Raw genomic sequence first — 27053 nt, 5'->3', positions numbered from 1 at the left:
ATCTGCCTTTACCTTCCTCCCTTGGTTGTCCAGGAAGAATCGTAGATCAAAGAATTTAAATTAGGATAGATCCTAATTATCTGATCCAGTTCCCTCAGGTTAAAGATAAAGGCCCTGAGGCTAGCAAGATGAGCTGGTTGCTGAAGGCTCTACAGGTATTTGGTGACTTGGCAGTTGTTTGGGCACTTGGGAATGAAGATCTGTAAGGCGGTCTCCCTTCCTGGGTCGGGCTAGGAGCCAATAAGGTTTGGGAATCAGGAACTTGGCTCACTGATCTGGCTGGGCTGATTTATTGCCACATGTGGATTATGGAACACACTGTTGGCATGGAGGACATTTACAAGGAGAGCATTCTAACCCCCATCATCCTCATAGGCTTCCCCCAAAGGGTATTCCAGTGGATGCCCGTGAGCAACGCATGAGACCAGTATTTTTCAAGTTGTGACCCTGTCAAGAAATCAATTTAGTTGGGTCAAGATCAGATTTTTTTCCCTAAGAAATAGAACAGAGCAGAAATGATATCAAGGGGTAAATACTGTCTTCTGAAACAGCTTTCTAAGTTATAATTTTATATATAAAGTTACTGGCTAAATGCTTCCTCCTCATTTCCCATCCCTGGTCCCCAATAGTATTGTTTTTGCCCTCTTTTTTTTTTTTTTTTTTTTTTTTTTGCGGTACGCGGGCCTCTCACTGTTGTGGCCTCTCCTGTTGCGGAACACAGGGTCTGGACGCGCAGGCTCAGCGGCCATGGCTCACGGGCCCAGCCGCTCCACGGCATGTGGGATCTTCCCGGACCGGGGCACAAACCCGTGTCCCCTGCATCGGCTGGCGGACTCCCAACCACTGCGCCACCAGGGAAGCCCCTGCCCTCTTTTTAAAGGGAAATCCAATTCATTCCACAAACGCTTATGGAATGCCGAGTATTCCGGATACAGAGATGACTATGACACAGTTTTTGCCCTGAAGTGTTCTCAGCCCAGTGGGAAATGGCCTCCAGTCCAGATAAGGGAAGAGAAGCAAATGAAGAGGGCAGAGAGTGGCTGGATACTTTCCAGAAAAACAACCCCTGGGCAGTGGAATGGGGGTAGGGGAGCTTTCGTGTTCTACTTTATACACCCTGTGTTATTTGAATTTATTGCAATGAACATGTATAACACCTATTTTATAAGCCCAGCAAAAATATAAAAATACACGAATGGATAAATGAATGAAAGGTATAGTAATGTGAAAGTCCTGGCCTGGGGGAAGGGAAAGAAACCAGTGTTTACAGAGCAGTGCTTTCAAACCAGGGCTCATTTATTTGGTCCTTTCAATACAAAGAGAAGGGTCTCTTGATCTTCATCTTTAAAGTGGAGAAACCGAGGCCTTAAGAGGCCAAGCACTTTGCCCCAATTCACCAGATGGTAAGGGTCAGAGCCCGTGACATTTCTGCCAACTAAGAAAAAGGGTCAGAAACTAAGGACAATGACTCCGAAAACTTTGTTCATAAGCCTCTATAAATACTCAGCGTTCGTTAGCTTGCTCTTCTTAGTTTTTTTCTAGCGATGAGCAGTTAATCTGTTAAAATAGAAAAGGGTCAGACTTCCCTGGTGGCGCAGTGGTTAAGAATCCACCTGCCAATGCAGGGGACATGGGTTCAAGCCCTGGTCAGGCAAGATCCCACATGCCGTGGAGCAGCTAAGCCCGTGTGCCACAACTACTGAGCCAGCCCGCGCTCTAGAGCCCGTGAGCCACACCTACTGAGCCTGCGTGCCACAACTACTGAAGCCCACGCGCCTAGAGTCCGTGCTCTGCAGCAAGAGAAGCCACCACAATGAGAAGCCCGCGCACCGCAAGAAAGAGTGCCCCTGCTCGCCACAACTAGAGAAAGCCCACGTACAGCAACGAAGACCCAACGCAGCCAAAAGTAAATAAATAAATAAACAAATAAATAAGTAAATTAATAAATTAATTTAAAAAAATAGAAAATGGTCTTTCCCTTTTGGGAGGCAGAAGGAAAAGCTTGCTGAGGTAGCCAGTCCTGGGGACGGAGGGTGTTCCAGTGCACCCGACAGGGAGGGAAGCAGGAGGAAGGAGAGCGGGCAGAGTCCTAGGTCCGGCAGGCCTCTCTCACACCCAGTGCTGCCCAGGGCTCCCCACAGGGGCCCTGGAACAGCAGGGGCTTCCCTAGGCCTGGGCTCGCAGGGTGTCAGGTCTCTCTGATCCCGAATGAGAGGCTTCTCTCCCTCCCAGCAGCCTGAGAGCTTGTCTGTAACCCCCAGCCCCCCTGCCCCCCACCAGCTCGACCTCCCCTAACCCCAGCCTCCTTTCTTCCCTCCGCACGGAGGCCCAAGGGGGCCACACATGGTCTTGTTCAGTCCTCGGTGATCTCCCCCTCAGCCTCTGGTTTTCCCCATCATCCTCTATTGATTTCTTCCTCCACAGGAAAGGGAAGGGGAAGGACAAGAAGACTGGCTGAAGTTGGATAGAGAGACACAGCAGAGCTAAGGACATTTGCGTGTCCTCTAAAAATCCTGGCTGCATCGTTCCCATCATTGTCATGGTATTGAGCTCTTACCATGGGCCAGACATCCTCTCACTCCGCACTCAAGAATGTCCCGGAGTCCCAGGTCACACAGGCAATCTGTGGCCAAGCCAGCACCCCCATCGTGCCTCCAAAGCTGTGCCTGAACCCGCATGGTGGGGCATCCTGCCTCCCGTGAGTCTGTCCCAAAGGAGAACAACCTGTCCTATGGCCGTGGGAGCCTTGAAGCCTAGCCAGTGAATACAAATGCTTCCTTCCCCTTGCCGCTTTGGCATCTGACTGCTTCTCAGAGGCACATCCTTTTATTGGCCTGGATCCACTGACCTGATGTTTTCATCCCCTTCTCTGGCTCAATGAAGTATCTGTCTCACACACCGGGTCCTCGTGTCCCCACGCGCTGGGATGACCTGCGTTGGGATGTGAGTCAAGGCAGCATCCAGGGACGTCCCTGGTGGTCCAGTGGTTAGGATTCTGTGCGTCCAATGCAGGGGGCATCGGTTCAGGGAACTAAGATGATCCTGCGTGCCGTGCAGTGCAGCCAAAGGAAAAAAAGAAAAGGCAGCATCCAGCTAACCTCATGCTTGCTCCTTCCCTCCTGAGAAAATTTTTTTTTAATTTTTATTTATTTTTGGCTGCGTTGGGTCTTTGTTACTGCGTGACGGCTTTCTCTAGTTGCGGCGAGGGGGTCTACTCTTCATTGCAGTGCATGCACGGGCTTCTCATTGTGGTGGCTTCTTTTGTTGCGGAGCATGGGCTCCAGGCGCGCGGGCTCAGTAGTTGTGGCGCACGGTCTTAGTTGCTCCGCAGCATGTGGGATCTTCCCGGACAAGGGCTCGAACCCGTGTCCCCTGCATTGGCAGGTGGATTCTTAACCACTGCGCTACCAGGCAAGCCCCCTCCTGAGATAATTAAATGGCATGGATGTATCCCGCAAATGCTCAGGGTTACTATAGACTTATAGACAGTGGTGAAACAGACCATGGCAGGTATTGAGGATGATCCGTGTCTCACTCTGAAAAGGTGTCCCACTGCTGCCAGTCAGGCTCTCACAGCCCAGGCCCACGGCATCCCCCAAGGGCTCTGCCCAGCCTGGGGCCATGGCAGACCTCAGGCTCTGAGCTCCACCAGCAGATGGGCAGCTTCTCTGCCCACAGCTCCCCATTGTGGAGACCCAGAGATTGAAAAGGGCTAAGAATCCAGGCTGGGAGGATCCCAGCCTAGGAAGTGGGAAAGGAGATCCCAGGTTACTAATTCGGGATCTTGTTCATCACTGGATACTCGGTGTCAGCTCAATGCCAGGTACAGAAAGGGCAATAAACCTTTTAGGCTGTCTCCCTACACAGGACCAGAAAGGAAGGGGCTCAACCACGGGAAGTGTAGACGTGCTGCCATAGGTCCCGGAAAGAACCCATCAGGCCCAGTGGAGTGAATGCAGTGCTTTCGGGTGCTTGGGGGTCAGGTATCAGGACCCCTTGGGGAAGGACCTTCTCCAAACTCCTTACTTTCAAATGGAGGCAACTCAGGTGAGTAAAGACTTCTACCCCAGGCAGAGGAACAGGTCTGCCCCCTAAAGGAGAGAGGCTTGTCACATGCACATCACTTTCTGCTGTTCTTACAGCCTCGTTCACAGGAGCCAGACATGGTCCAGGCTGCCTGCTTTGTACATTAATACACCTCCATCTCCACATGTCCCCACCACGCTGCGGGAAGTTTCTCAACTCTGCAGATGAGGAAAGGTTTAATGCCCTAACCAGGAACAAATGCCAGGCAGAGAATGAACGTGGACTCCAGTCTGCATCTCAAATACCTCCTCTGACTCTTTCTGGGTTGTATCATTTAACTATTACCCAAGGAGTCTTGTCTCCCCTGCAGACTGAAGGCCCTGGGAGGGCAAAGAAGAATTTCCTTCTTTCTCCCTTTCTTTCTTTCTTCTTTCTTCCTTCCTTTCATTCTTTCTTTCTTTTTCTTTCTTTCCCCTCCTCCCTCCCTCCCTCCCTTCTTTCCTTAACTGTATAAACTATTTAGTAACAGATGACGCCTCCTCCTTCATTTGCAGGGCATCAAGCATTCTGGACATTGTGAAAGCTTCCCTTTAAGTTACGATGGGCACCCAGAACAAGGCCGTATGGACCTCTGCCTGGGTAGCATGGAAAGGGGAATTTCTTTTCTTTACTTCATTGTATCTGCTCTATTCACCTAATCATGGGTGTGAATATAATCATGGATGGGTGTAATTTTTTAAAATTAATTAATTTATTTTTGGTTGCATTGGGTCTTTGTTGCTGCGCGCGGGCTTTCTCTAGTTGTGGCGAGCAGGGGCTACTCTTCGTTGCGATGAGCAGATTTCTCATTGCAGTGGCTTCTCTTGCTGTGGACCATGGGCTCTAGGCACGCGGGCTTCACTAGTTCTGGCACGTGGGCTCAGTAGTTGTAGTTCGCGGGCTCTAGAGCACAGCCTCAGTAGTTGTGGCACACGGGCTTAGTTGCTCCGCGGCATGTGGGATCTTCCCGGACCAGGGCTCGAACCTGTGTCCCCTGCATTGGCAGGTGGATTCTTTTTTTTTTTTTTTTTTTGCGGTACATAGGCCTCTCACTGTTGTGGCCTCTCCCGTTGCGGAGCACAGGCTCCGGACGCGCAGGCTCAGCAGCTATGGCTCACGGGCCCAGCCGCTCCACGGCATGTGGGATCTTCCCGGACCGGGGCACAAACCCATGTCCTGTGCATCGGCAGGCGGACTCTCAACCACTGCGCCACCAGGGAAGCCCGGCAGGTGGATTCTTAACCACTGTACCACCAGGGAAGCCCAGGATGGGTGTAATTAAATGAACTTTATCAGAGACTGATTTTTCCTACCAAATCCTCACCAGCGCTGGCATTTTTAACCCAAGTATCTTGAAAATTTATTTTTTCCTTCCCTTTGCTGGCTTCTGTCATTGGGCTCAGTGCATGCATAGAATGCTTCTGAGTACAGATAGTCTGAAAAGGGCAAAATAAAAATAGCCAGTGGGTCGATAATAGAATGGGAAATTCTCTAAGTACTGTAGGGGAGGGCACTGGTCCTAAAGCCGGCTGGAAAGAGATGAGGGCAGAAGCATCCCTGAGAGCTGGGCTTGCTCCGAGGTGATGTAGGTGGCTCATGCTGGTCAGTGGACATGGGAGGGAACAGCTGGTCAAAAGTTCTGCTTTCTGCTTTTCTTTCTTTCTTTCCTTTTGGCTGTGTTGGGTCTTCGTTGCTGCACGTGGGCTTTCTCTAGTTGTGGCAAGTGGGGGCTACTCTTCGTTGCAGTGCACGGGCTTCTCATTGCCGTGGCTTCTCTTGTTGTAGAGCACAGGCTCTAGGCGCGCAGGCTTCAGTAGTTGTGGCATGTGGGCTCAGTAGTTGTGGCTTGCGGGCCGTAGAGCTCAGGCTCAGTAGTTGTGGTGCACGGGCTTAGTTGCTCCACGGCATGTGGGGTCTTCCTGGGCCAGGGCACGAACCAGTGTCCCTTGCATTGGCAGGCAGATTCTTAACCACTGCACCGCCAGGGAAGCCCTCTGCTTTTTTTTTTTTTTCCCTCTGCTTTTATTCTGTGCTGGCCAGTGCCCATCTGAGTCTCCTGTTTTCTGGAAAACTGGCAGGCTGGACACTCACTATGGAATATGAAGTGAGGCATCTGCAAGGGGTCGCTTCAGGCTGGCCTAGCACACAGTATCCTCTACCCCTGCTAACAGGGCTTAGTTGAATCAGGTCTCTGCCACCAGGCCTCCTCCTAAAACACTATATTATTGTTCCTCTCTGTATAGTCTCCTTCCGGCTGGTATTGATTGTTGCTTTTATTGGCAAACAGTATACCGTAATAAAAATAAACACAAGTGTTTCTGCAGGGAGACAGTGAAATGGATTCTGTCTCCAGGGCTGGGAAAAAACCTGGTCCAAGACCCAGTGGTCAACCTGGTACCCGATCCTCCTGTCAGCACACCTCTGCAATTATAAGGATGTTTGTCTGTCTGTCTCCTTCTCCCTAACTGGATGGCAGCTGCGGTTGGTCTTTCCCCCCCACACCGAGTGCTTGGTGCTCAATTCATAGTTGCCGACTGACATCGAGGTAGGGCCGCCCAGGAAGCAGTCATTTCAGGGCTGGGCCTGGTGCTGCGCGTCTCAGCTTGTTTCCACAGGCAGCTGCCCCAGGGTCAGTCACCACAATTTGGGGTTAGGGGTTTGGTCCCCGCAGGGCAGATAATAACAGCAACAACAATAACAACAACAGCTGCATAGTCAAAGAACATTCACAGAGTTGTTCTGTCCTGTTCAGTGCCTAGGCCAGCTGTTCCCACAAGCTTAGTGGGATGCTGCTGTGTTATCATTCTTATCCCCATTTTACAGATGAAGAAAATGGGGCTGAGAGACATTCTAACTTGCCTTACGCAAAGTCACACAGTCCTGCTCTTAAGATAACAGTCTGGGGTGGACTCTGATTTGTGCCTAGACTCAATTTCTTCATCTGTAATATGGAAATAATAACACTACCTCTTAGGGTTGTTGGGAAGATTAAAAAAATATTATGTATGTGTTTGTTTATTGCCGGTTTTCTATCCTAGACTGCTAGCTCCAGGGGGCAGGAACTTTGGCTCATTCACTGCTGTACTGTTTGAGTCTGGAACAAATGACTGTAGTAGGTGCTCAATATTTGTGTCCTAAATGGAAACGACAGACCCTGGCCCTTCTATCTGCGGGTACATCCTACAGCTTCAGTTCCCCAGATTTTCCCTCCACTGGCCCCCGAAAGGAGACCTCGGGCCTGGGCCTGGGGAACCCACTTCTGGTCTTGGGACAAGGTGGGCAAAACCCCGGGAGTTCCAAAACAATGCCGGTGGACTTGAAGACCTCCCTCAGGCCTATGCCCTCAGGTTCTCCTTTTCTTTTTTCATAGCAGAAAATCAATTTTCTCACCCGAGCACAACGCGGTGCTGCTTCCGAGAGGTTCTTGCAGAGAAGGGCCACCGCCCCGAGCTGCAGATTTCTGGGGAAGGGAAAAGAGCCCAGCAACCAAGCCCAGTCTGGGCTGCGGAAGAGGAACTACGTGGTCGAGAGAGCAGGTCGGGGAGGAGGAAAGAGGGACCCGCCGAGAGAGCGGAAAGGCGTGCAAGGAGAAGGGCGGGGCGTGCGCTCGCCCGCGGCTCCCGCGCTCCCACGCCGCCCCACCTTAAATGCCGGACCTCCTTAAGGGAGGGCGCTGGAGCCGCGCGCCAGGGGGCGGGGGCCTCCCATGCAAATGAGGGGCGTGGCGTGGCGTGGCGGGCGGGGCGCTGACCTGACGTCAGGCAGGCGGCCCGGGCAGTTGGCTCGGCGGCGGCGGAGCGGCAGGATCGGCGGCGTGAGAGGGGCTGCGCGGAGGGGCGCGGGGAGCTGCGGCGGCCGAGCCGGAGCAACATGGCGCCGGTGGGCGGGGGCGGGCCGGCCCGAGGGCGCCTCCTCCTGGTGGCGCCGGTGCTGCTGGTGCTGCTGTGGGCGCGGGGGGCCCGCGGCCAGGGCGACCCCCAGCGGAGCGCGATCCTGGGCCTGAGGCTGGCGAGCTGCAACAAATCGTGTGGGATGAACTCGGATGGCATCATCTTCGTGTCCGAGGGCAGCACGGTGAACCTGAGGCTGTACGGCCAGAGGCTGGGCTCCTTCTCCAGCAACCTGATCTCCTTCACCGAGGTGGACAACGCCGAGACCATCCACAACTCCACCAGCTGCTCCGAGCTCACCAAGGACCTGGTCGTCCAGAAGCTGGTCAACGTGAGCCGCGGGGACACGTCCGGGATGCTGGTGGTGCTCACTAAGTTCCTCCGGAGGAGCGAGAACATGAAGCTGTATGCGCTGTGCACCCGCGCCGGCGTGGACGGACCCTGGCAGAAGTGGACGGACAAGGACTCGCTGCTCTTCATGGTGGAGGAGGCTGGGAGGTTCCTGCCCCTCTGGCTGCACATCCTCCTCATTTTGGTGCTGCTAGTGCTGTCGGGCATATTTTCTGGCCTCAATTTGGGGCTTATGGCCCTGGACCCCATGGAGCTGAGCATCGTGCAGAACTGTGGCACTCAGAAGGAGAGGCGCTATGCCCGCAAGATCGAGCCCATCCGACGCAAGGGCAACTACTTGCTCTGCTCCCTGCTCCTGGGAAACGTGCTGGTCAACACCTCCCTCACCATCCTTGTAGATAACCTTATCGGGTCTGGGCTGGTGGCCGTGGCCTTCTCCACCATAGGCATTGTCATCTTTGGGGAGATTGTGCCTCAGGCCCTGTGCTCCCGACATGGGCTGGCTGTGGGTGCGAACACTATCATTCTCACCAAATTCTTTATGCTACTTACCTTCCCCCTCAGTTTCCCCATCAGCAAGCTCCTGGACTTTTTCCTGGGTCAGGAGATCCGCACCGTTTACAATCGGGAGAAGCTGATGGAGATGTTGAAGGTGACGGAGCCCTATAATGACCTTGTGAAAGAGGAGCTGAACATGATCCAGGGTGCCCTGGAACTCCGGACCAAAACTGTGGAGGATATCATGACCCAGCTCCAGGACTGCTTCATGATCCGGAACGATGCCATCCTGGACTTCAACACCATGTCGGAGATTATGGAAAGCGGCTACACGCGCATCCCCGTGTATGAAGACGAGCAATCCAACATCGTAGATATTCTCTACGTCAAAGACTTGGCCTTCGTGGACCCCGATGACTGCACCCCCCTCAAGACCATCACCCGCTTCTACAACCACCCAGTGCACTTCGTCTTCCATGATACCAAGCTGGATGCCATGCTGGAGGAGTTCAAGAAGGGTAAGACCTGATGCAGCTCCCGCTTCACTCTTTGTGGTGTCGCGCGTATCCTTGCCTGGTTCGTGTCTGCTGATCTTAGCGTTCCATTTGCGTGACTCTGTGTCCCTTTGCTCAGCACCTCCTATGCCTCTGAGGTGAACGGTACTCAGGGCCGCAGAAACAGTTCTTAAGCATCTGCTGTCTGCCAGGAACCGTGCTTTGCGCTTCAGGTGAATCAAAGCAGAGCAAGACACACTCACCCACCTGGGAGCCAGACAGAGGGAAGCTAATGCCTCAGAAGAGGCCAACACCAGGGCGTGGAGATTAGGACAAGCACGTCTCACTGGGGTCGGGTGGGGAAGGGGTTGGGTGGGGAAGGGGCCGGTGAACTGGGAAAGCCTTCACAGGGGAGAGAACATTTGAGGAGAGCCTTGAAAGGTGGGGACACTTGGTACTTGAGGCAGAGGGAACCCCTCGAGCAGAGAAGCTGAGTTGGGGAGCAAAGCATGTGCTTGTGGCCCAGCAGGTGGTCCTGTTCCTATGGGTACAGGCTCTGCTGGTCACTGGTCAGTGCGGGAGAGACTGAGTCATCTGGGGCCTCAGGAAGAGCCTGAAAGTCAGGGCAGTCAGACTACTGGAAGCTTGGAGCTCTGGAAGGTTTTGGAGCAGGGGAACAGTGTCACTGGAGCTCCTGGCCCACAGAAGCTGAATTGGGAGGGCTCTAGTTGGCTCCCCGCCCAGAGCAATGCCAAATAACGCTTTCGACTATTCAGCAGAAGCAAGCCGATTAAGTTTTGGTTATTGTTCTGTCTTTCCCAGGCGCCAAACAGAAGCTTCCCTCCTGTGGTCTGCTGGGAATCTTCAGCGGGCCTTGCATTGCCTTGTGTTTTTTTCTCACATGGGTTCTTGGCCAATTTTCAGGTAGTTAGAGAGACGCTCGGAGGGTTTACTCACCAGCCTCAGAGCTCAGGGCACACACCCCTTTCCTTACTTGCAACAAAACTTTTCTCCTACCTCTGCCACTCCAAAGCCTTCAGAGTGACAGTAAACAAACCAATTATGGAGTAAAACCCTCCTAGGCCAAAGGGAGAGAGAAGGCAGAAAGGGAAGGTCTTTATAAAGGAATGGAGGAACAGGGGGAGGGACCTTATTCTAAACCTGGGGACTTGGCTGTGTTTCCCATTGGTGGAACTCCCTCTGGCTGAGGGCTTTTAGCTTCTAGCTGGGAGCCAGCGCCCAGACCCTTTTCAGTCATTTCTGGAACTGAGAGTGGAGGAGAGCTTGAACTGGCTTGGATCAGTGGGTGATGGAGTGGGTTTGGGAGGAGCTGGCCTGGCAAGGATGCTGGGGTCAGGGTCAGGGCCAGGTACCTTCCCTTTTTCATTTTGAAAGACTGAATGTCAGCGTCAGAGCTGAGGAGGACTTGAGTGGGAGACAGCCCAGTAAGGTCGTCTCACTGCAGAGGGACCCTTGGTGACGGCACAGCCTGGGGGGAGCTTTGGAATCTGAACGGAGGAGCACTGAGGATTTGTGCCCCACCCCACCCTGCAGCCTCGAGGCCCAGAGGACCTCTCCCATGTTGCTTGGTCGGGAACCGGGTTAGGACTCACCAGGGCAGCTTCCTCCTTACCACCTCGATGGTCTTTGGAACTGTTGCTGGTGACACACCCGACAAGCATCGTTCAGCCCACATCTGGATCCAACCTGTATGGATTGGCTTGGTCAGGCTTCTCAGCCCCTGATCAGCAGGGTGGGAGCTTCCTGGGTCTTGGCAGGGCCACCTTTGGACTCAAAAAAAAAAAAAAGTACCGCTTCCTGAAGCTGAGGAAGCAGAGCTAGCATCTCTCAGGCCAGAGCGCTGCTGAGTGGGGCTCTACAGATGCACATTTTAGTCCACTGGACTCTCCTCCTTAACAGGCTTGCAGCCTGAGACTGAGGCCTGGAGCAGGTGCTGGTAATTCCATGGAAACACAGGCACGGTCTGCCCTGTGCAGTGTGAGGCCCTGGAGATGCAAGTGTGAGGGATGGTCACGCCGAGTGAACGTACCCGGGGTGTTACACCATCACTTCCTTGTTCGTTGCCATGCTGGGCTCCCCGCAGTGTGACCTCTGCCAGATCTTTCCATCTGGCATCTACCTTTTCAGTCTAAGGCCCTCCAGGACGCGGCAAACGCGTAGTGTACACCTGCAACGTAAAGGGTTTTCTTTACATAATCTGGTGTTTGGAAGGCTCCTTTTTTAGCTAAGAAAACCCAACAAGCCAGGTTAACACAGCCAGCAGCACCAAAATCGGGGCCAGGGTGCCTGCTAGTCTAGCCGAGGGTCTTTTCTGCGCCTCAGGGGACTCTTTGGCACCTCCAGGTTGGGTGAGGGTCCTGAATTCTGCCAGAGTCTTTCCGCTGCTGGTGTAAAATCCTCTTTTCAGGTCATTTTATCTCCACCTTACCCACCAGCAGTATAAGCTCCTTGAGGGTTGGGATCATGCCTTATTAGTGTTTTCTCCACTCAGTTGCTAGTGAAGAAATTAACAGTAAATGTTTGTTAAACGATGAATGAGCAACGAGCGAATGGCTGTCTCTGGCAAGCCCTGCTAGCCTTCCTGGCCTTGAGGACACTCCCACCCTAGAGCCTTTGCCCTGGCTGTTCCCTCAGGCAGGAATGTTCTTCCCAGACTTTGCATGGCTTACTCTCCCCTCCCTTGGGTCTGCTTCAACTTCACCTTCTCAGTGAGGCCTTCCTGTCATCCTAGTTAAAACTGTAACCCCCTTCCCACCTTGACCTTCCTGATCTACCCAGACCTACCCTGTGCTCATTTTTCTTTTTCTCATACTACTTTCTAACAACTGTACAATTTACCAGTTCACTTTGTTTTTATTGTCTGTCTCTTCCCACTAGAATGTAAGTTCCAAAGGGCAGGGCTCTAAGTTCTGTTCGGCAATATATCCCTGGCACGTGACATGGTTCTTGGCACATAGTAAGACCTCAATAAAAAGTCACTGAACGAAAGAATGACCTGTCAGGTTTGAGAGAGAATCATCCGCATTCCAGAAGTGTTAGAATTTTGACGAGCTGATAAGGGCTAAAGAAAAATGGGTGTGTTGTGCTGTTATCCAGGGACTTGACATTTCCAGCTGCCCCGAGAAAGCCAGGAGGTGCTCCTGCAGTGACACATGTATCAGAGGTTCAGGTCAGGGACTGAGAAGCAGAGTGTGGAGTCTTGGTTCTCCTTCCCTGTGCCTCAGGTTCTCAGTGAATAAGCCGTCTTTGACCATCAAGAGCTGACATGGCTTCACTCATTAATGGGAGTCATGAATATACTCCTACTTAGAGACAGGCTCAGAGAGTCATTGCAGGCCTGGGGGCGCTGAGCTTCGTCTAGGGACCAAAGCAACGAGGGGACAGCTTCCCAGCCGCTTCTGCCTTCCAGCTCAAGGCAGCCGTCACTGTTTACTGAACCCCGTGCTATGTGCAAGACACAGGCCTGGTGCTGCAGGCCCTCAGGAGTAAGACCCGCTAATTGGTGAGAGCTGTGAGGCCACTGAGAGGTTCCTACAATTTGAACCTTGGTCCTTCCACTTAAACCTCGTCTAGAATGTTCGCAGTACTGGGAGTTTTGGTTGAGTTTGGCTACAGCTCGAAATCTTAAAACGAAGCTTCCCTGGGCTGCTCCTGGCCCTGCTGTGTTTTTCCTTCACCACAGATGCTCCCCCAGACTCTGGAAGCACAGTAATGAATGAACTCTCCACTTGAGAGTTTGGAAGCTCCGCCCCTCATTGAAACCCACCCTCCAGCTTCTGCTGTGCCCCTCCATCCCCCTCCCTCCGGGGCATTCCTGCCCCTCCCAGGCATTCAGCTCTTCTTTAGTCTTTGGTCACTGACCCCTGGGGTAACCTCGCACCGCTCCTCATAGACAATTACCGCTCCTCATAGACAGTTCGTGAGTTATATTTTGGAGGGAAAAAGCTAGAAATAATTTCTCGAAAACTCCTCCCATATTTCCAGCTATGTCACATCACATTTTCCCCACCTGCTTAATATTATTCCTGAAACAACTTTATACAGGCTGGACAGAACACTGCATAATTTTTGCATTTGCTTTGGGTTCCTCCCGTCTGGCGCACCTTAAGTATCTTATTTCCCTCCACCTGCTTGTTCTTTTCATTTGTTCAACAAACATCTAACTTTTGGAAGCCTGTGTGTCAGACCGTGTGCTAGCTTTTGGGAGTCAGAGGACTAACACAGCCCTGTTCACAGCAGCCGCTGTCTACCAGGGAGACAGGTAGGCACGGTGGGACCCGGGAAGGCCTAGGCCTCCAGACGCTTCTGCAGTCAGAATGACAGAGCCCAGTGATAATTAGTCGGGGTGGGAAGTAGTTGTGAACATCTGAGGTTTTTGCCTGGGATTCAAGTTGATGTTGTCATTTGACGGGAGTGGGCAGAGGAGGGAGCAGAGCCAGTTTGGTGAGGGCGGAGGGAGGGGTGGTGCTAAATAATAATGGTGTCACCCTTTATCCGACTTCTGTGCCCAGCATTGTGTGCACCCGGAGCATCTGGCGCTTCAAAGAATGTCCGACTGCCTAGATATTCTGTTCAAACGCAGATGAGAACTCAGTGGGTTTGGGGTGCGGCCCAAGGGTCTGCCTTTCTGACAAGCTCTCACATGATGCCCGTGCCGCTGGCCCTGGACCACCCCAAGCAGCGCGAGGGTGCGGTCCATCCAGGCAGGTATGCAGGGGAAGTGCCTCGTGGGGCTCGGGAGTGAGGCGGGGACCTGGCTGAAAGGTTTGGGAGCCAACTGAGAGCAGGCAGAGCGTGTGAGGCATGGAGAAGCCTGGCCCTAGCGGCTCTCTGGCGAGATGAGAAAGAGCCATGCAGGCCTGGTTTGGGGAGCCTCCTGGGGAGGTTGCATAGGGCGAGTGCTGAGCCCGGCTGTGGGAATGGGACAGTGGTCATGAGGTTCTGGGAGAGGGCGGCCTCCGGAGTGGAGAGCGAAGGCAGCTCTACACCCGATCTCGGACAGCTCCACCTGGAAACACTCTTGAACTGAGCTGGTGATCTGATCTCAAGAAGATTCCCCCGGGGCAAGTATATCTGAGCGAGTGACAGGCTGCCTGTCGGGGCAGAGATGCCAGCGGGGCAACTGATAAAACACTGGCCAGGCTGCTGCTCACTTTCTCTTCAGTGTGGTGTGTGTGCAGCCCGTGTGCCAGCTTCCATAGGGGAGCCAGAGCTGAGAGCCCCTCACCCATCTTCTGTTTACAGATCTCTTCCTAAAGCTATTATTTGTGTACTGGAAGGCTCTGCCTTACGGCCAGGCCCTAATAAGAGCTTCTTAGATCTTTACTTGTCAAAAGTCTTGTATTTCTAATTCAAAAGACCAGCTCTAGAGTTTTCCTGGACTTCTCTGGTCAGGACAGGAGGTACTGGACAGATGTTTAATATGGAAAACAGTGCACAGAAACACAAAACCACACTTCTCCTGTGTCCTGCAGGAGAAATGGATAGGAGCAGGGGACCCTCCGGAAGCCGGAGCCTTGCTTGTCTTGTCAGTAGAAATCTGACATTTCAGCTGGATCTTCGAGGGGGAATAGACACAGTACTTTTCCTGTCTGTGCTTCTTGTTCGGGGAGCACTTGGACAAGACCACAGGGTGAGAAATGAGCTTCTCAGCCCTTGGTGCCCCAACTTTGGGGGAAACTGCTTCTGCATATGTGACCGCCTCTCAGTCCTTTCCAGAGGGGCTGGGAGGTACCACCACTGTGTGCCCGTCTCCCAAGGTAGTGCTGTCCTGCTGATGAACCAGGTAACTGAACAGCTAGGATATCCTTGAGGGAAAGGAATGGTGCCTCGCATGACGTTTTCCTGCCAGTCTGTCTCCTCGAAGGCAGGGGCCGCAAGCCTGTTTATCAGACACTCTCTAAGAGGGGAGTGTGCCTAGAGGGGGAGGGCGGACCGGACCCTTCTGTCGCTGACTTGGTGATTGATTTTAGGGGAGCCCCCTGGTTCCTTCAGCCCAGCCTGTGGGGAGGGACAGCTTGCCTTGGCTGTCCTAGGGCTGGCTCTCTTTCTGCCTTCCTTTGGCCTTAGTGAGTTTTGAGTTCTGCAGAACTTCTCAGCAGAACTTGCCAGGAGTATGTGAGGGTTATGGAATTTCCTAGAGGTGCCCAAGGTGGCCCTCAGTTAAGAGGACGGAGAGCAGCTTCCTGGTGCTGCCGTTTGATCCAGTCCTCTCCCCTTGTTCTCCGAGCCCCTCCATCTGCCATTGGGCACAGCTGCCCTATGACAGGGTGCTCTCCTGTCCTGAACCTCAGGTTACCCCTCTCATCACACCTGAGCGTCCCAGGACATCCATCTGTAAAAGGCTTTGTGGCTACAGAAAGGACTCCTGGCTCATTTCATAGACTGGATTCTGGACTACTTACTGTATTCCTGTTCCATTTATTATGGAATTTCTTTTCCTTAATGTTAATTAAAAAGACCTACATATCATTATCAGAACCTTTGAAAACAGGCAGAAATCAAAACCAAACAATCCAGAAGCCTGTGACTTAGAAAGAAGCACTTTTTTTTTTTTTTTTTTTTTTTTTTTTTTTGCAGTACGCGGGCCTCTCACTGCTGTGTCCTCTCCCGTTGTGGAGCACAGGCTCCGGACGCCGGACGCGCAGGCTCAGCGGCCATGGCTCACGGGCCCAGCCGCTCCGCGGCATGTGGGATCTTCCCGGACCGGGGCACGAACCCGTGTCCCCTTCATCGGCAGGCTGAGTCTCAACCACTGCGCCACCAGGGAAGCCCCAAGAAGCACTTTTAATATTTTAATTTACTTTGATAACTTTTTAGAAATTTAATCTTTTTTTTTAAAAGTTTAAAAAATCTTGTAACAAGACAACAGGCTCAAAATCGTTTTCATTTTTACAGCCATGCTCTCTCTCATTAGCTGCCCTTACGTGTTTTCACATTGAAATCACTGTCTACGTACAATTTTGTGCTCTGCTTTTTGGAACACAGTTTAGATCGGTTCTTCAGATTTCTCCTCTGATAAGAAGTGAAATCCCTTTTTATCCCTGGGATTCTTAGGCGGAGTGTCTAGGAGGATTTCCACAGACTGAGGGCTGGGCTGCGTTCTGTGGCTGACAAGGTGAGCCCAGAGGGCTGGGGTGTGCGGCCGCCAGCCTGTTTCGTTGGGGCTTAAACCTAGGATTGCTGGAACATTCCCCAGATGTTATAGCCAGAGTCTCTTCCCTGCTGCAGGGCCTATTTACCGTGACCTGGGCAGGGTTCTCGAAAGACTGGTTTCACCGGGCTCTCTGGAACGCCTGGTCTCTGGCCAGCTGGCAGCCAGGAGCCTTGGTTGGAAGGAAGCCTACCTCCCGCAACCCCTTGCCCCGCCCCAGGCAGGCTCATTCCCACACCTACATCCACACCAACAAACACCCACATCCACACACGCGCACACACACACGACCCCAAATCTACATCCACACCCACACACATCCACATGCACACACACACACGACCCCACACCTACATCCACACCCACAAACACCCATGTCCACACACTCACACACATGACCCCACACTTATATCCACACCCACACACACCCACGTCCACACACGCCCACACACGACCCCACACCTATATCCACACCCACGTCCACACACGCACACACACGACCCCACACCTATATCCACACCCACAAACACCCACGTCCACACACTCACACACACGACCCCACACCTATATTGACACCCACAAACACCCACATCCACACACTCACACACATGACCCCACACCTACATCCACACCCACGTCCACACATGCACACACATACATGCACACATACACACCCACCTACCCACTCACACACAGGCAAGCTCAATCCCACACACACTCAGGCATCCTTTTACACACTGTTACCCACACCCACCGGCAGACAGACACACAGATTTATCCATTCCACACACACACACACACACACACGCGCGTGCGCACATATGCAGTCACCTAGAGTCCTGCTTTAAATGTACGTCCGTCTCTCATCAAACTTTGTCGAGAGTAAGTTTAAAAAGGGAGCAAACGCTTGTGCAGTGGAGTTCATTTTGTAAAAGGCTCAAAATAGTGACTGACTTTTGGGCTCAGAGAAATTTCTCTTTGGTGGCTGGTGATTTGGTCATCCACATGAATGACAGCACCCAACCCGGAGGTTGTGGGGAGGACAGAATGAGGTAGGGCACGTACGGGGCTCAGCTCAGCTCCTGGTACCATGTTGTCGTGCAATAAATGTCAGCTGTTTTAAAAATTATTATTACGATCCAAAAGCTACCCCCATTGGTGTTGACAGCCACTTGGGCCACGGTGGTTCTCATGTACTGGCTTGGGTGGCAGCTGCCCCACTGTCTGGGCGTGGTGTCTTTCTTGGAATTATGAATACATTGAGGTCAAAAGAGCCTGCTATACAATTGCACGCTAATTCAGGTGGCATCTTATCTGGACCCTAGCATGTACGTTAAGGGTAACAGAGAAGCCAGAGCTTAAGAAAAAAATGTCCAGAAAAGTAACTTAAAACTGAGGAGATGCTCCTCATTCAGTTATTTGTTTCCCACACATTGGGAAAAGTTCAGGCAGCCGTCCTGATGGCCAGCGCCTTTGTGGTCTCACTGCAGAAGCACAGCCTGGGGGTCGCTGCTCTGGGGAGATGTCTGGGAATGGAGCGTGGCCACATTTACCAGCTGCGCCTCTATGTGGGTTCTTTCATCTCAGGATCCACCAGTCACCTGTCCTCCCTGGTGCCCCAGTTAGGGAGGCAAGACGCTGTGATAGAAAAGCAACAGGAACAAGAGGGGGATCCAAGGGACTGAGGCTCCCCAAGAGGCCCAGTCTCCCCAGATATGCCCCAGACCCAACCTGTGGAAGAGGGTAGAGCAGGGATCGTTAAAGAAGGAAGAAGTGCCTTCACGAATGGTTAGCCTTTGTTGAATACTGAATTCAGGCACTGCAGACAGGAAACTGAGGCTCAGAGAGGCTGAGAATCTTTCATTCTCAGCCACATGACAGCTAAGTGGCCACCCCAGACTGCTCCCCTCCACGGGCCAAGCCCTTGACTGCTGTTCTGTGTCACTTCTCAGGGGGGTTGTAGGTATTGAGAAAGAGACCAGAAGATTGGGATATTCCAGTAACCCCAGGCTAGAAAATTTACTGTCAGTTCTACATTTTAAAAAATTGAGATATAATTGACATTACATTATATCAGTTTCAGGTGTAAAACAAAATGATTTGCTGTCTGTGTATGTTGTGAAGCGGTCATTGTGGTAAGTCTAGTTGACATCCATCACCACACATAGTTACAAAAATTTTTTTCTTGTGATGAGAACTTTTAAGGTCTACTCTCTTAGCAACTTTCAAATAGAGAATACATATTATTTATTAACTATTTACTATAGTGCTCATGCTGTACATTACATCCCCAGGACTTATTTAAAACCCCTCCCCTCCCCCTTCCCCCCTCCCCCTTCCCCCTCCCCCCCCCATTTTAAGGACTTATAACTGGAAATTTATACCTTTTGACCACCTTCACCTGTTTTGCCCAACCTCTCACTTTCGGCAACGACCTAGATTTGTTCTATTTTTTATAATTTATTTATTTTTGGCTGCATTGGGTCTTCGTTGCTGTGCGTGGGCTTTCTCTAGTTGCGGCGAGCGGGGGCTACTCTTCGTTGCGGTGCGCGTGCTTCTCATTATGGTGGCTTCTCGTGTTGCAGAGCACGGGCTCTAGGTGCACGGATTTCAGTAGTTGTGGCACACGGGCTCAGTAGTTGTGGCTCGCAGGCTCTAGAGTGCAGGCTCAGTAGTTGTGGTACATGAGCTTAGTTGCTCCGCGGCATGTGGGACCTTCCTGGACCAGGGCTCGAACCTGTGTCCACTGCATTGACAGACGGATTCTTAACCACTGTGCCAGCAGGGAAGCTCCTAGATTTGTTTTAAAGTAAAGTTTCTGTTGAAGCAAAGTGCTTAAATCATAAGTATTCAGCTTGCTAGTTTTCACAAAGGAGCACCCTTGTGTAAATACCTCTTAGCTCAAGAAATAGAACATTATCAATATCTTAGAAGCCCCCTGCACACCCTCCCAGTTACTGCCCCTGTCCCCCAAATCATCATGGGTCAATTTTTTCTGTTTCTGAACTTTTATAAGTGAATCGTATAGTATATACTCTTACGTCCGGGTCCTTCTGCTCAACATTAAGGTTATGAACTTCACGCATGTTGCTTGTAGCTGTAGTTCATTCTCTTTTCGTTGCTGTATAGTATTGCATGATAGAAACATACCACCATGGTACTGTTGGTGGACGTTTGGATTGTTTCCACTTTGAGAGTCTTACAAATAATGCCACTAAGAACACTCTTGGCATGTCTTCTGGTGACTATATGTAGCCAGTTCTGCTGGGAATATGTCTGGGAGTAGAAATGCTAGAGCATCGTATAGGCATAGAGGAGACAGTTTTCCAAAGTGCTTGTAGCTGTTTCCACTCCTATGCTCACAACTCTGGTATTGTTGGCTCTTTATTTGTTTTATTTTAGTTAACCCATCAGGTAGGTGTGTGGTAGTATCTCATTGTGATTTTAATATAGATTTCCCTAGTGACTAATGATGCTGAGCACGTTCTCTTCTGCTTATCATCCATTGTGGTGGTTAGTGCTTTTGATTCCCAGTTGAAGATTCTTTGCCTATATGAAAGTCAGGAAGCTAGAATCCTGTGTTATCTTCTGGAAGCTGTATTGTTTACCTTAGCGATCTATAATCCTTCCGGAATTTATTTTTATTGTTTATTTATTTATTTATTTTTGCGGTATGCGGGCCTTTCACTGTTGCGGCCCCTCCCGCCGCAGAACGCGCAGGCCCAGAGGCCATGGCTCACGGGCCCAGCCACTCGCGGCATGTGGGATCTTTCTGGACCCACAGCGGAGCACAGGCTCCGGACGCACAGGCCCAGCAGCCATGGCTCATGGGCCCAGCCGCTCGCGGTACGCGGGATCTTCCTGGACCGGGGCATGAACCCGTGTGCCCTGCATCGGCAGGCGGACCCTCAACCACTGCGCCACCAGGGAAGCCCTATTTTTGTTTTTGATGTGTTACAGGTCAAGATTCTTTTTTTTAAAAATCCATATGGATGTCCAACTACTTCAGTAGAACTCATTGAAAGGACTGTCCTTTCCTCACTGAACCATGGTATATCTGTAGGTCTGGACCCTCTTCCATTGGTCTTTTTATTTTTCCTTGTTCCAATACTGCATTGACATAATTGCAGTACTTTTACAGTAAGCTTTGGTACCTGATAATGTTCAATACTTTGTTCTTTGCTCTTCAAGATTGTCTTGACTATTCTTAACCTTTTTTGCCTGGGAATTTTATGGAATTGCATTGACTATAGATAACTTGAAGACTTGACATCTTTATAGTAATGAATCTTCCAGTCTACAGACATGGTTACCCCTCCATTAGTTCATGCTCTCTTAATTTCTTTCAATAATATAGTCATTTTCTGTGTAGAAGTCTTACACTTCTTTTCTTGATTTATTGCTAGGTATTTGGTGATTTTAAGCAGTGTCTTTAAAGTTTTATTTTTCATTTGTTCGTTACAGATTGTTCCAACCAGGGTGTATTGCAGTTCAGTTCTGGTGCCAATCACCTGGCATTAGCATCAGTCCCCATGGGTGTAGGGGCTCAGTCCTCCAGAGACGGCTCTCACCTCAGATGCCAGCCTCAAGTGGGGTCCCCTCCACCTGTGTACATCTGACCAAGTGGCTATACACTCAGGGGTTTTCATGATTCCCCCTCAGGTTTGATAATCCGCTAGAATGGCTCACAGAACTCAGGAAAGTGCTACACTGACGATTACAGTTTTATTTTAAAGAATGTACCTAGGATGGGGTCTGTCTGAGGGACAGGGAGCTTCCATGCCCTCTCTCTCTGGAGCCAGAGTGTGTCACCCTCCTGGTACATCGGTGTGTTCACCAACCTGGACGCTCCACTGAGCTTTGGGATCCAGAGTTTTTATCATCAGGACTTCCTTAGCATATGCTTGATTAAGCCATTGGCCTTCCCTGGAGGTAGGGCCTTTTGTGCCCTCTTCAGTTTAACTGGTGACCCGTCTCCAGTCTCTCTCTAGGGTCCCACCTAGAGTCATCAACATTATTATTATTTTTTTTTGGGCTCCTCCCCGAAACTTGTGGGATCTTAGTTCTCCGACTGGGGAGCGAATCCGGGCCCTCAGCAGTGAGGGCCCGGGGTCTTAACCACTGGACCGCCAGGGAATTCCCTAGAGTCGTCTTATTAACATCACAAAGGCACTCCTGTCACTCAGGAAATCCAAGGGTTTTGGAAGCTCTGTGACAGGAACTAGGGTTGGAGACTAGATACGTTCACAAGGATAGAGAAATGTAGTTAATTTTTGTATAGTGACTCTGAATTCATTGACCTTGCCAAACAATATTTTTTTTTTTTTTTTTTTTTTTTTTTTTATGCGTTACGCGGGCCTCTCACTGTTGTGGCCTCTCCCGTTGCGGAGGACAGGCTCCGGACGCGCAGGCTCAGCGGCCATGGCTCACGGGCCCAGCCGCTCCGCGGCATGTGGGATCTTCCCAGACCGGGGCACGAACCCGTGTCCCCTGCATCGGCAGGCGGACTCTCAACCACTGCGCCACCAGGGAAGCCCGCCAAACAATATTTAATTCAAATAGTTTATTTTAGATTCTTTTGGCTTTTTTACACATATAATTATGTTGCTTATGAATAATGACAATTTTATTTATTTACTGCTAAACTTTATACATTTTATATCTTGTTCTTGCCTTTTTCACTGCCTAGGACATATAGGATCATATTGACCTGGTGACAGTGGGCATTCTTGTTTAAATATCTGCTGAGATGATTGAATGATTAATCTCCTTTTTTTTCTGAATTATACTGATTGATTTTTGAACGTTAACCCTTAAATATTTGTATAACTGGAATAAACCTGACTTAGCCGTGATGTATTCTTTTTACGCGTCATTGGATTTGACTTGCCAATACCTTTGTTTAGAATTTTGACATCTACGTTCATGAGAGAGATAGGCCTATAAGTATTTGTTCTGCCATTAAAAAAAACATTGAGGAAGATATTATTACAAGGTGTCCCTGTTAGGTTTTTGTTTGCTTGTTTGTTGTGGCAGGAAAAATAATTGCCTAATAATTGAGTCCTTTTCCCTCTTTTAACTAATATTTCAGTTTAGGCGAGCAAATTTGAACGTAGCAAGTAATTATCTCACCCTCTCCCTCCCCGTTTCCTGCTTCTCCTTCAGACAACCAGTATAAGCGTCTTACATCACCGGCAATGTTGCTGCAGTTTTTCTCCTTCTTTAGGGTTTTTTCTTTCTTTTCTCCTTCAGATTTTGATATCAAGGTCTAGAATGATTTTAATAGTTTACAAATTATTTGGAAACGTGTATGATTACCAGGAACCAACTGGGCTTCACCAATGGAAACAGAACAAAAAACCTTTTTTTTTTGTGACGGGGGATAGGATTACTAGGTTAGTTCAGGAGAAAACTAGTCCCAGACTTAATGTTATCTTGATGTTAACATTTAAGAGAATTTCCTGTTATATCTTCATGAATAACATGCAACATGTGGGCTCATTGACAGTGGTCCAGTTTTTAGGTTGATTTGCCCGTAGATTATTAGCTGGTTGCACAAACAGATCCAAAAGAGCAGATGCCTCTGAAGGCAGTAAGTGTGCTGAGTCTGTGAGTGGTGCTGCGGGGAGTGGTGAGGAAGGGGCTTCTCCTTGGGGGCGGGGGCTGGGGCGGGAGGCCAGATGGCCAGGAGCTGGGATTCCAGGGGGAAAGGCCAGGGGAGCTCCTGAGACCAGAGGATGGGTGGAAAGAGAGAGAAGCAGTTTGCTGGAAGGGTCCAAAGTCAAAAGGAGGCTGGTGGTGCCTTCCTCCGCTCACAGGCATGTCAGCCGGGCCAGCGTCTTCTCTGCACTTTATTTCTTTCCACTGTGTAATGTAGCTCTAGTTCTCTGTGTTCCTCCCCACCCTCCGCACCATCCCTGGCAGTGTCCTCCAGGAGAGGTTTCCACATCTCTGAGGACCAAGACACCAGCAGTTGGTCTGAGCTCACTCCTTAGATAACTTAAGAAACTTAAAAAAGAAAACAAAAAACCCTCTCCTTTGACCCAGGTATTCCCCTTCTAGAAATCTATCTTAAGGACATGGAGATAGATCCAAATATATTTATTACGAGGATTTTCATATTGGCAGAAGAAGGGGAAGGGCACAGTTTAAGAGCCCAATGGGGCTTGAGATTATGTACACATGTGTGCAATGAAATATTATCAGGCCATTCAGTTTTTACAAATATTTCTGTGACACGGGCAAATACAAAGAATGCAAAGTATTTAAAAAACGGAGTACAAGGGCTTCCCTGGTGGCACAGTGGTTGAGAATCTGCCTGCCAATGCAGGGGACACAGGTTCGAGCCCTGGTCTGGGAAGATCCCACATGCCGCGGAGCAACTAGGTCCGTGAGCCACAACTACTGAGCCTGCGCGTCTGGAGCCTGTGCTCCGCAACAAGAGAGGCCACGACTGTGAGAGGCCCGCGCACCGTGATGAAGAGTGGCCCCCGCTTGCCACAAGTAGAGAAAGCCCTCACACAGAAACGAAGACCCAACACAGCCAAAAATAAAAATAAATAAATTAAAAGAAGGCTCAACATTAAAAAAACAAACAAAAAAAAAACGGAGTATAAAACTATTTACATTATGATCCAATTTGTGGAGAAAATATATAATATTTTATCTATGTATGTTAATTTTAAAAGACCAAAGAAAACAAGCAGTTACCAGTACTTATCTTTGGAAGGTAGGATTAAAAGTGATCTTAATTTCCTTCTTTCTACTTTTGTTACCACAATCAGAAAAAAAAAACATGTAAAAATTAGTTAGATGTAAAAAAAAAATTACAAGAAAATTGGGGAAGTTAGAGCGCTGACTGTTGATGGTCTTAAGGAATTATATGTTTGGGTGTGATGATACTATTGTGGTTTTGTTTTTTTAAAGGGTCCTTAACTTTTAGAGATACTCACCAAAATGCTTGGGTAAAAGTTACAGATGTTTACAGATAAGATCTGGGATTTCCTTCATAATAAACCAGTGGAGCTGGTGGGGTGAAAGAGGAAACAGGATTGGCCAGAGGAGTTGTTAATTGTTTAAGGTAGGTGAAGGGTGTAATGATATTATTTCCTCTCCTTTTGTATAGGCTTTTATTTTCCATCATAAAAGGTTAAAAATTAGAGACTACTAGTTAACTGAAAAATCAAAGCCATGAAGACCTGTCCTGAGAATTAGAGAACAGTCTTAGGGTTCCCCCACATCCATTTGTCAACAGCTTGACCCCTGGGGCGCTTGGGTTAAAAGAAGGCTATTTGGAGAAGTCCCATTTCTGAATCCCAGCTTGCTCACCTCCTCACAGTGCTATTCTGGGCAGGACCTCTCTGAGCTGGGGTTTCCTCCTGTGAAGAGTGGGGTTGGTCGTAGGAGATGCTCTGATGGGGGGAGGGGAAGGGTGGGACAGCACCCTGCCCTCCTCCCCCAAAAGTGCTCGCCCTGACTGCTCAGTGCCTGGGGGGAAGTAGACCCTGAGGGGGGACACCCAAGCATCTACGGTGCAAAGGGACAGCGAAGGTGTGGCCACCTTTTCAAGGCTGTTCTAAACAGAGTTCTTTAAACTTTTTTGATTGTGGACCCTATTAGGAAAAAAATTTTTTTTAATTTGTATCTCCATTCATTCAAAAATTATATACATATACTGTTTTTCTAACACATATATTATAGAACAAAGAAAAACAATTTTAAAGAAGTAAAAATGGAATAACCATTATTTAAAAATGTCTTGCTAATAGTTACCACTTCCTATTATCTCTAGCACACACTTTATATACTTTCTCAAGGCACAAAATACCCTTTTGCTGGGATTCATCATTACTGACAGTGGCTGGACGTCTGTGTTTCACATAGTTTTCTTTGTTTTGAATCGTTCTGGCCAGTCACTCAGCCCTGACTCCATCCTTAGTGATTTTCCCCCGGTGCTGGTTGAGGCAGCAGGTGGTGAGAAGGGCAGCTCTGGCCTTTGTTGGCATCTGTGCTCTTCATTCTGGGATTTCCTTGCCCAGACAGTTGTTAAGCAACTGTCCATTTTGCGAGCTTTGCTTTGGTCCCGTGTACTCCACGTCGTGTGTAAACCCCTGTCTGCACTGGCTCCCAGTCTGCTGGAGTATGAGTGAATGTGTATGTGCAGGACATCCGGAGCCCCGTGGTCACCTGCGGTGACTGGTGACCAGCTGGCTTGCAGGCCTGGTCCAGGCCCACCCGTGGTCAGTCTCTGTAGAAACAAAAGCTAAAGTTGCTTATTTATCTTGGATTAAAAATAAACAGAAACCGTGTAAGGGATGAGTACCCCCTTGGGAGACCCTGTTCTGAAAGGTCCCGGACGGGCCGTGACTGCGTTGTCGTCTTGCTCGGGGTGGCTCGGCTTGTCGATCTCCTGGTCAGTCTCTAGAACCCCTTTTACCTGCAGACCCCTGTCTGTTTTGGCAAGTGGGCCCCAGTGTCTCCATTTCCATTTCTCTTTTCCATGCAGCTGTCCTCCTATCACTGTCTTTTTTTTTCTGCTTTACTCTGTGTTACCTTTTGTCTTGCCTTACATTTTCATTTACTTCCTTTTAAAAACATAACCCGTTGGGGCTTCCCTGGTGGCGTAGTGGTTAAGAATCCGCCTGCCAACGCAGGGGACACGGGTTCGAGGCCTGGTCCGGGAAGATCCCACATGACACGGAGCAACTAAACCCGTGTGCCACAACTACTGAGCCTGTGCTCTAGAGCCCGCGAGCCACAACTACTGAGCCCACGCGCCTAGAGCCTGTGCTCCGCAACGGGAGAGGCCACCGCAATGAGAGGCCTGTGCACCGCAGCGAGGAGTGGCCGCCGCTCGCTGCAACTGGAGAGGGCTGGCGCGCAGCAGCGAGGACCCAATGCAGCCAAAAATAAATAAAAATAAAATAAATAAATTTATCAAAACCAAACAAAAACATAACCCGCTATAATGCGGTATTTTCACTGGTGATATTCATTGGCTAGCTGCCTGTCGGGCACCTGCTGTATATTGAGCCTCATCTGGACAAGGAGTCATGAGTCAAGAACCGCCCGGGTGAGTGTAAACCGGGACCCACACTGGGGAGGGCAATTGGGAGTTTTCTATCAAATTTGCCCTTTGACCTGTGACTCCACAACTATCAATGTATCTCACGTGGGTCAGAAATGGTGGACATACAGCGATTATCCTTACAGCATTGTTTGCAGTAGAAAAAAACCTGGCAACAATAATGTGTTCATCAGCAGAAGGGAGAGGGTCAGATCCACATCCATACTGGTGCCCACAATCCGAGCTCTCGGGCCGCGGAGTGGGGAGCAGCTCTGCGCTCCAGTGACCTCTCTGAGGGCAACATGTGAGGTGCAGAAAAGTGTACCTTGTATTTTTAATTAAAATAAAAGTAATATATTTATCATAGAAACTTTCAGAAAGGTGGAAAATGATTAAGAAATAAAAAGTCAAAGTCACCCTCATCCTACCACCCCAAATGTTTTTGTTGCGTTTTCTTCTAGTGAGTCAGCAATGAACTGTATTGCCTCTCCCCCTCAAAATGACACATCCTTCTT

General features: G+C 50.0%; 1 protein-coding gene across 1 annotated transcript in view; it reads left to right on the top strand.

Moving 5' to 3' along the window:
- Positions 1–7930: 7930 nt before the first annotated feature.
- Positions 7931–27053, top strand: part of CNNM4 (cyclin and CBS domain divalent metal cation transport mediator 4) — a 36934-nt gene continuing 17811 nt past the window's right edge. Inside the window, exon 1 of the mRNA XM_065890619.1 lies at positions 7931–9322. Within this exon, the coding sequence (XP_065746691.1) occupies positions 7936–9322 (1387 nt within the window). The 5' untranslated portion in view covers positions 7931–7935. The remainder of the gene's footprint in view (positions 9323–27053) is intronic.

The sequence above is a fragment of the Phocoena phocoena genome, chromosome 14 (genome assembly GCF_963924675.1).
Source record: "Phocoena phocoena chromosome 14, mPhoPho1.1, whole genome shotgun sequence".
Taxonomy (NCBI): Eukaryota; Metazoa; Chordata; class Mammalia; order Artiodactyla; family Phocoenidae; genus Phocoena; species Phocoena phocoena.
Note: the sequence above shows the minus strand (reverse complement) of the source record. Positions and strands in the feature narration are given on the sequence as shown.